Genomic DNA, 9,953 nt, shown 5'->3' with positions numbered 1-9,953 from the left:
GCACTATGTAGGGAATAGGGTTCCATTTGCGATGCAGCCTCAAAACAGATCCCCGCTGGTTGTGTAGTGTCTTCCTGCCTGTAGTGTCTTCCTGCCTGTGTGGTGGCCGGATGGAAGCCCTCTCTCTCCTCTCCCTGTCGACTTCTCACTCTTTGTTTTGCGGAGCTCTCTGGCTTTTCTCCCTGGCAACCCGCTGCTCAATCAGACTGCCTGCTTTCTTTTCTCTCAAAGCCACAGAATACATTGGGATCAGATGCTTCTGGTCTGTAGGCGCCATGTGCTGTGTGAGATTGAATAGGATATGATGAGAGTTGTAAGAGCATGAGCTTGAGCCATTCCTTCTGATTTTGAGATTTATTTCAGATGGATGTCATATACAGGAAATAATAATGGGGGGGTTACATAAAAACAACTTGTTTTATTTACAAAAGCTTATGCAATACTAAAGATTGACTAGATACTAAATAATACATTATTCAACTATACAAATACAGACATTCATCTAGATATCAAGTTACTTAACAGTTATTTATGTATAGCACAGGCTTCTAGTAATACTGGTACAGAGCAACTGCTTAAGGGGCGATCTGTGATTGGTACACATTCATTTTTGGACCTTGAAAATTGATGATAGCCAATTATTCATGAAGAATCTAACTTATAAATGCCTCATGAGCTTAATTCAACTGTCTTACCGAATCAGAACCCCAAAATATACGCTTGATGGACTGCTTTGTTGCTGATTGAATCCCAGATTGCCCCTAGAAAATCCAGTAGAAGTGTTTGCGCAGTAGCCCTTTTTGGTTACCATGATAAGACTTCTGAGTTTTTAGACATGTTAGATGGTGAAGGTGCTGGTGTCCTCGTCCTCCGAGACAGAGTGTGAGTGTGTGTGCCCAGCGGAATTGTGTGTATTGAGCGAGATCTCCACCGCCGGCTCCTCGTTGCCGTGGCGACCACCGCGCATTCTCCCCCCGAGGCGCTGCCCTAGGCTCTTGGCGACCCTGAGGACGTATCCTCTGAAGGAGGAGCCTATGAAGGTGTAGAGCATTGGGTTGATGCAGCAGTGTGTGAGCGCCAGGCTCTCCGTCACCTGGAGAGCCTGGTCCAGACCTTTACTGAGGTCACAGTCGGTCACCAGGCCGTAGATGACGTCCAGCGTCCGCCACAGCTTCACCAGGTTGTAGGGCAGCTGGGTGAACAGGAACACCCCCACCACGGTCAGCAGCACCCGCAGGGCCCGCCACCTCTTCTCCCTGCGCACCCCGGCTCCGGCCCTAACCAGCGCCCGGGCCACCCAGCAGTAACACACCACCATTACCAGGAAAGGCAGCAGGAAGCTCAGCAGCACCTCCAGCAGCTCCAAGGCAGCCTTGGCCGATCGGGCCATGCTGCTGGGGTAGATGGCTGTGCAAGCCAGCCCGTGGGATGTGTTCTTCACCGTGAAGAACACCATGTCAGGCAGGCCCAAGCAAATAGCTGTGGTCCACACAACGGCACACACTAATATCCATTGACTCCTGGCCCGCGGGCCACTCCCAGCCCGGCCTCCAGCATTGTGTGCCAGTGCCCGATATCGGTCCACGCTAACACAGGCTAGCAGCAGCATACCGCAGCTGAAGTTGGTGGTGTAGAGGAAGGAGGTGAGCTTGCAGGCGGCCACGTCGATCCGCCAGCCGTGCACGGCATCAGCCGCCCAGAAGGGCAGCGTGAAGAGGAGGAGTAAATCAGCCACAGCGAGATTCAGGATGCACACGTCCGTCAAGGTCCGCAGTCGCCGCGGCAACGCGTACACCATCACGACTAAGGTGTTGCCCGCCACGCCCACCACCAGGGCCAAGGCATAGACCACGGGCAGGAAGAGACGGCCGAAGGAACGCACCTCGGCTTTGTCGCACACCGAGTGGTAGTCGTCGTAGTCGTCACTGTCGTTGGAGCTGGTGTTCCCAAAGTTGTAGTCCTCTTCATCCATCTCCATCCTCTCTGTTCTCTGAGAAGTAAGGGAATAAAGGAACATGGTATGTTACGAATGACGTCAAGTCAGTTTAGTCTATGCTGCTGCATTGTGTTAACTTAAAAGAGATCTGTTGACAAGATCACTTTTTTTCTGTTCTAGACAGGACTTGTTGGATGAAATGATTATTCTCTTTCACATAATTTGGACAGAATGTATCAAATAATATCAAATATGTATTTTATCAGAATGCGTCTATTAGGAGAGAGCTAGAGAATGGCCATCCATCTGAAAGTTGTAATGCACTTACAGCCAATAACAGCATGGCGATCCAAGTTGTCAACAACTATCTGTTCCTATTATTCCCCCCCCCCCCCCCCCCCCCTCACTGCTTTTTGTCCCCCTTTTTGACCCGTAGGGGTTGTTTGGATGATGTGTGTAGAATTTGCAGCCAATGCTTGACAGGGTGAGGAGTGGGTGTGTGTGTATATGCATACCGTTACGTGCGTGTGAAATAGAGCTGAAGCGACACCGACCGTACCGATGACTTATCGCAGGCATTTTGCCGATATCGTTCATTATGATAAGTAGCCTATAGTAGAGAAATGTGAATTTTGAAATTAAATAAGTTCGCTAATATGGGTGATTTGTTAATGGGCCAATTAAAAAATATATAAACTACTGATCAAAAGTTTTAGAACACCTACTCATTCAAGGGTTTTTCTTTATTTTTACTATTTACTATTTTCAAATTGAGATGGTTTGGGATGAGTCGGACTGCAGAGTGACGGAAAAGCATATGTGGGAACTCCTTCAAGACTGTTGGAAAAGCATTCCAGGTGAAGCTGGTTGAGAGAATGCCAAGAGTGTGCAAAGCTGTCATCAAGACAAAGGGTGGCTATTTGAAGAATCTCAAAAATAAAATATATTTTGATTTGTTTAACACTTTGTTGGTAACTACAAGATTCCATAATGTGTTATTTCATAGTTTTGATGTCTTCACTATTAAGAAAAACTCTTGAATGAGTAGGTGTTCTAAAACTTTTGATCAGTAGTGTATATTTTTTTATTTATCGTTTATGGGGTGGCAGGTAGCCTAGTGGTTAGAGCATTGGGCCAGTAACTGAAAGGTTGCTGGATCGAATCCCTGAGCTGACAAGGTCAAATTCTGTTGTTCTACCCCTGAACAAGGCAGTTAACCCACTGTTCACTGGTAGGCTGTCAATGTAAATAATAATTTGTTCTTAACTGACTTGCCTAGGTAATTTCTTTTAAACTAGGCAAGTCAGTTAAGAACAAATTATTATTTACAATGACGGCCTACCCTGCCCAAACCCTAACGACTTGTGCCCCGCCCTGTGGCACTCACAATCACAGCCGGTTGTGATACAGCCTGGAATTGAACCAGGGTCTGTAGTGACGCCTCTAGCACTGAGACGCAGTGCCTTAAATCGCTGCGCCACTCTGGATAATACAAAAGACTGTGGGGCACATTAATGTTACAAACTTCTATTCATCGTTATCGCATCAATTCAGAAAATTTATCGCGATATGGATTTTTGTCCATATCAGCCAGCTCTACTATGAACAATAAGCTCCCTCTCGTTAGGAATATCTCACTTGATTTCTCGCATAAAACCTTTCAGTTGGAACTGCTTGCACACCAGTACGCCCAACACAACAATATTCCTTTCCCTCTGGAAAAGGTGACTATCCCTGAAAAATCGGATGAATCTTTCTTGAAACACTCTGGGCAGTTTCCTAGACACAGATTGAGCCTAGCCCTGGATTGAGGTTCTCCATCATCCATTCTTTTTTAGTTCAGGACTAGGCTTAATCTGTGTCTTGGAAACTGCCCCACAATGTTCTGTACATTCATATCTGTTTAGTCTTGAGATGTTACCTCGTCTCTGAACATCTATTCTATCTTTGAACCAGTGTGTAAACTCAGTACTTATCAGGCTGATGGTGTGGATGGGCCAGATGTTTAGTATTGCTCTAGTAGAAGCCAGAGAGAGATTTCTCAAGGTGATTGCATTCCCTTACTGCAGATGTAGATAGCGTGACAGTAGAGCTCTGAAGATTAGATCCATACACCAGTGCGTGTGCTTTTGTGTGTGTGTGTGGGCGCGCGTGTGTGTGTGTGTGTGGTGTGTGTTATCACAGATCACAGTGTGTGAGGATGTGCCCAGACAGACAACCCCTTAAGGACCATGCTGTTCCCAAATAATATGAAGTAGAGAATGGCCATCCATCTGAAAGTTGTAATGCACGTACAGCCAATAACAGCATGACGATCCAAGTTGTCAACAACTATCTGTTCCTGTTATCGCCCCCCTCCTCACTGCTTTTTGTCCCTCTTTCTGACCCGTAGGGGTTGTTCGGATGTTGTGTGTAGATTTTGTAGCCAACGCTTGACAGGGTGAGTGTGCGAGCGTATATGCATAGCGATAACCGAAAATGAACGACACCGACCATACCGATCACTTAGCGCAGTCATTTTGCTGATATCGTTCATTATGATAAGTAGTCTATACTAGAGAAATGTGAAGTTTGAAATGAAATAAGTTCGCTAACATGGGTGATTTGTTAATGGGACAATTGATGGCTACAGCCCTCAAAATACTAGTAGTAGTTTAAATGATAATAAAAAAAACTGTGGGGCACATTAATGTTAAACTTCTATTTATTGTTACAGCATCAATTCAGGCAATTTATCGCCATATGGATTTTTGTCCATATCAGGCAGCTCTACTGTGAACAATAAGCTCCCTCTCGCATAAAACCTTTCAGTTGGAACTGCTTGCACACCAGTACGCCCAACACAACAATTTTCCTTTCCGTCTGGAGAAAGTGACTATCCCTGAAAAATCTTTCCCAGACACAGATTGAGCCAAGCCCTGGACTAATAAAAACTTTCAATGGAGGTTCTCCATCGTCCATTCTTTTTAGTTCAGGACTAGGCTTAATCTGTGTGTGGGGAAACTGCCCCACAATGTTCTGTGCAGTCATATCTCAACCTGTGGTGTAAAGTACTTAAGTAAAAAAAACTTCAAAGTACTACCTAAGTAGTATTTTGGGGTATCTGTTCTTTACTATTTATAATTTTGACTACTTTTACTTCACTACATTCCTAAATAAAAGTATGTACTTTTTACTCCATTCATTTTCCTTGACACCCAAAAGTACTAGTTATAATTTGAATGCTTAGCAGGACAGGAAAATGGTCCAATTCACACACGTATCAAGAGAACATCCCTGGTCATCCTTACTGCCTCTGATCTGGTGGACTCACTAAATATAAAGGTTTCCTTTCTAAATTACGTCTGAGTGTTGGGAGTGTGCCCCTGGCTGTCAAAAAAAAGTTATCAAAAAGGAAGTTGTGCAGTCTTACCTTTACCTTTACTCAAGTATGACAAATGAGTACTTTTCCCACCACTGTACTTCAGTACTTAAGTCAAATCTAAGTAAGTACTTAAGTAAAATCTGATACTTTTAGACTTTTACTCTAGTATTTTACTGGGTTACTTTCACTTTTACTTGAGTCAGTTTATATTAAGGTATCTTTACTTTTACTCAAGTATGACAATTGAGTACTTTTCCCACCTCTGATCTCAACCCGGCACAGCCAGAAGAGGATTGGCCACCCCTCAGAGCCTGGTTCCTCTCTTGGTTTCTTCCTAGGTTCCTGCCTTTCTAGGGAGTTTTTCTTAGCCACTGTGCTTCTACATCTACATTGCTTGCTGTTTGGGGTTTTAGGCTGGGTTTCTGTAAGGCACTTTGTGACATTGGCTGATGTACAAGGGCTTTATAAATAAATTTGATTGATTGATAGTCTTGAGATGTTAGAATAGATTTTCCGAGACGCTTATCAAGGTGTTTTCATTCCCTTACTGCAGATGTAAATATGTAGATAGTGTGACAGTAGAGCTCTGAAGATTAGATCCATACACGTGTGTGTGTGTGTGTGTGTGTGTGTGTGTGTGTGTGTGTGTGTGTGTGTGTGTGTGTGTGTGTGTGTGTGTGTGTGTGTGTGTGTGTGTGTGTGTGTGTGTGTGTGTGTGTGCACGTGTGCATTTGTGTGTTATCACAGTTGGTAAGGACATGCCTAGAGAGAGAACTCCATCATGACTCTGATGTTCCTTATTCAGACTGACTCATTGTGCTGACCCTGCCAGGAAATACCAGAAACTCTGTTTGGGTTCAATGTGAGGTAAGTGTATGACTTCAAATGATCGTCACTTGTGTGGATCTGTGAATGATTCTCTGATAACTGGGCAAAAAGCCCATGGTTGTTTCTAAGAGAAAGTGTGTATCACATGTGTTTGGTATGACAGGCGCTTTAACGTTCAACAGATAATTACTACAGGTGATGCTTCTCTGTCTTTGCCGCCTCAGTTCAATAACGTACGGTAGGTTTTTAGGAGAGCTCCCAGGTCTATGACGTTATCCAACGACGTGCTGCTAGCCAGAGACAGAGACGAGAAGCTGTCGGTGTTCCTACAAAATATCTTGTCTCATGTCCAAATATCTCCAATATCTCAAATATTCAGCTGAAGTGTCCCCAGCTGTTTTACTGAGTGAGTTCTCTGTCAGAGATTTAAGGCCAAAAACACATTCGTATTCCATCTCTCGTTAACTACGAGATATTGAGCCATGAGAAATAAATGATGAGAAAACCATCAATAACACATTTTTTAGCGCAGATGTTCTGCCAGACTGAAAATACCAACATTTCAGAGATGATAGGAGACAGAGAAGCTGAGAAAATTGTACTGACATTATGTGATATGTGCATTATGTCTTGTCACTTCATATAGTATATACAGTATGTTAATCATTATTACTTCAGCATAATTATCAGGTTAGGCTAAATCGTAAACACAGAGGACTTTGAACTTTAAAAGTCCTTACAATCACTGTTCAGACAATTGAACTACTGAACGCATGAGTCATTGTCTTTCTAGAAATGTCACTCCCCTCACTAGAATCATAAACGGTAAAAGCTAGGCAATTGAGGGAACAAGGAAACAGACGTAGGATTCTGTTTATCCTCACATAGGCTATAAATACTTTGAACAACTTTCAAGTAATTCAATGTGAAAGGATTTGTTTCAACTTTCAATTTTGACAATGAAACTGTCAATAGAGGAGCCAATCGAGTCTTACCCTTGGTGTCTTCGTGTGGATGTGGGAGATGTGGAAATGTTGACAGAGGAGACATCCAGTGGTATGGCGATTTCTAAACAAGTATGGGGCTACTCTTAGTTTGTCTCAGCCCATTTCTTAACTATATTGCTCCACCTCTATTCCCTACAATGACCCAACACAGTCTGAAAACACCTCTCTCTCTCTCTCTCTCTCTCTGTGTGTGTGTGTGTGTGTGTGTGTGTGTGTGTGTGTGTGTGTGTGTGTGTGTGTGTGTGTGTGTGTGTGTGTGTGTGTGTGTGTGTGTGTGTGTGTGTGTGTGTGTGTGTGTGTGTGTGTGTGTGTGTGTGTGTGTGTGTGTGTGTGTGTGTGTGTGTGTGTGTGTGTGTGTGTGTGTGTGTGTGTGTGTGTGTGTGAGAAAGCTAAAGGCTCACCCTTCAGTGTTAGATAAGAAATCAGTACGAAAGGGCTGTGGTCTCCTGGTGTGCGTGTGTATACACCATCATTGAGAAGAGTGATATTTTGACCTCAGTACTGACATGTGTCAGTCTCCAGATGTTATGACATCTGTGTAGCAGCAGTGACACACACCATGCGAAGGTATGTTTAGAGGTATAATTGCCGATTTAAAAAAAATTATATGACAATTATCAATTTACATTTGAAGGTCTTTTGTATATATAAATGTTTTCTTTTTGGGATATAAAATGGCTCTTTATTGCCCATTTATTGACAGGAGAGCTAATTACCTGTGGGCAGCTCTCCCCTCTCTTCACAGGACGCCTGTCAAATCTGAGATGAAAAGAGAAGCGACAAACATCTTAAAATGCCACGAATTGGTATCAGCTGAACCTCTGGGATTTGTTTGAGTTCGGCTGTTAAAGACCACCACGCTTCTGTTTATCGAGGTGTTGGGATTAGCTAATTGCTTTCTGCCCGTTGCAAAGATTATTTGAGAAAATGGGCTTCAAAACACTCCTCCTTCTCCCTGGTGACGTTCTGTTGATGTTTGTTTTAATTCTGGGTGCTGTGTGAGCATGTAAGGACTTGTTTAGAACTTGCCACCAGGGCTCACCCTCTGCTCTCCTCTAACCTTGCTCATATAAATCATTTATATAAGTGTCACACACACATCATGAAACCCCAGGTTTCCCCTGGGAAAACAGGCTTTCCTAGAAAAACCTCAGGATTGGGCCAGGTGTGACCAGGTGTGTGTTTGTGTATGTACATCGTTACACTTTTATGCTCTCACTAAATTGTAAAATCTTGTAAAGTATCTGTCTAGCACAGGGGAATTTTTATGGTGCGTGTGTGTGTGTGTGTACTTTTGCCATTCCAGGCATATTCTCAAGTTGAAGTTTCTCAAGCTGATGGAGTCTCATGCTCTTGTCTGTTGGGAATAGCACACTTTTTTTGTTCAGTACACACCTGACTATTCATTTTGCCACAGCAATTGCTCCATTTCAAAGTGTAAGCTGGATGCATTTAAAATAATCGAATAAATAAATTCGCTATAACGTCAGCAGCAGAACGGAATGTACATGCTCAATATGATTAGGGGGGGAAAGTATTTTGTAATGGTAATCTGGTGTCCATATGTCGGTGACTCCACATCATTCACCGGGTATAGGGGAAGGTCACCAGAGCAAGACCGTAAACAGGAAACCAGGCTTCGGGTCACCTCTCATCCGCTCGCCTCCCTCGCCCTAGGGGCTCTCTTGGACCGCTGCGTTCCAGAGTCGACCCCCATCCCACTCCACTCCTGAGACATTTCCATATTGTTTTGGCCCCAAGTTTTTCCTAACCATGTGATCTGACCAGGAAAAACTCCAGGTCCTAGTTATAGGATCATACGGTCTGGAGTCTTCCTGGTCAGAGCCACACAGTAATGTTACATTTACCATTACACATTACACAGCATTATACTTATAATACCGTCTATTTTGTTTGTACTCATTTTATCGGCCCCCTGAGCTGAGGTTTCCCCTAGGTACAGATCTAGGATCAGCGTCCCCTCAAACAATCCTAACCTTAACCATTGTTGGGGGAAATGCAAAACTGACCCAAGATCAGCATCGAGGGGCACCTTCACACTACACCCATACTTAGTTATTTCATCATTCACTGTATGAGGAAGGATAGATATCTCCCTCTAGTGGCTGTTTTTCATCTCATCAGTGTTTCTATTGACTTCACTGTAATACTAGATCAGTGAAGCCATATTTACTCTGCCATAATAAGCATTCGACATATCTTCACTATCAATAACACACTCACACCAGCTAAACCATGGTAGGAGAGTTTGTGTCGTTTGTAAGAGAAACAAGACAAAGGATCAAAGGGGAAACTGAAAAGTTTCAAATATAGCATGTACTGGACTGATGTGGTTTCAGCTGCGATTACTTATAGGGTGTGTCCCAAATGGCACCCTTTTCCCTATATATTTCACTGCTTGTTACCCTGGTTAAAAGCAGTGCACTAAATAGAGAATAGGATGGCATTTGGGACACATCTTTACTTTATCTGTCTGTCAATAGCTCCATCCACCCTCTGCAGAAGGGCCACTAAGTGTGTGTGTGTGTGCATTGAGCGTGCGTGTCCAGTCCACCATACTCAAATAATCAAGGTTGTATATTCTGAGAGTGTGAAAAGGTTTGCTTCCTGGTTAATAATATGTCCAGAGTCCAGACAGCCCAAGCTGAGAATAAACCATCTCTGTTGGTTTAGGGCCACTCCTATACACTCTTAGCAAAAAAGAAAGGTGCTATCTAGAACCTTAAAAGGGTTCTTCGGCTGTCCCCATAGGAGAACCATTTGAAGAAGCATTTTTGATTCCAGGTAGAACCATTTT

The 9,953-nt window shown here is 43.6% G+C and overlaps 1 protein-coding gene across 1 annotated transcript; it reads right to left on the bottom strand.

The window, feature by feature from the left end:
- Nucleotides 1–339: 339 nt before the first annotated feature.
- On the bottom strand, nt 340–7,352 carry ackr4b (atypical chemokine receptor 4b). The gene is made up of 2 exons (XM_055929193.1): nt 7,124–7,352; nt 340–1,990 (listed from the first exon to the last, which is right to left on the bottom strand). The coding sequence occupies exon 2, from the start codon at nt 1,976–1,978 to the stop codon at nt 839–841; it is 1,140 nt and encodes a 379-aa protein (XP_055785168.1). The 5' UTR covers nt 1,979–1,990; nt 7,124–7,352; the 3' UTR covers nt 340–838.
- Nucleotides 7,353–9,953: the final 2,601 nt, after the last annotated feature.

This window comes from Salvelinus fontinalis, chromosome 7 (genome assembly GCF_029448725.1).
Source record: "Salvelinus fontinalis isolate EN_2023a chromosome 7, ASM2944872v1, whole genome shotgun sequence".
Taxonomy (NCBI): domain Eukaryota; kingdom Metazoa; phylum Chordata; class Actinopteri; order Salmoniformes; family Salmonidae; genus Salvelinus; species Salvelinus fontinalis.
This window is presented reverse-complemented; position numbering and strand designations above follow the sequence as displayed.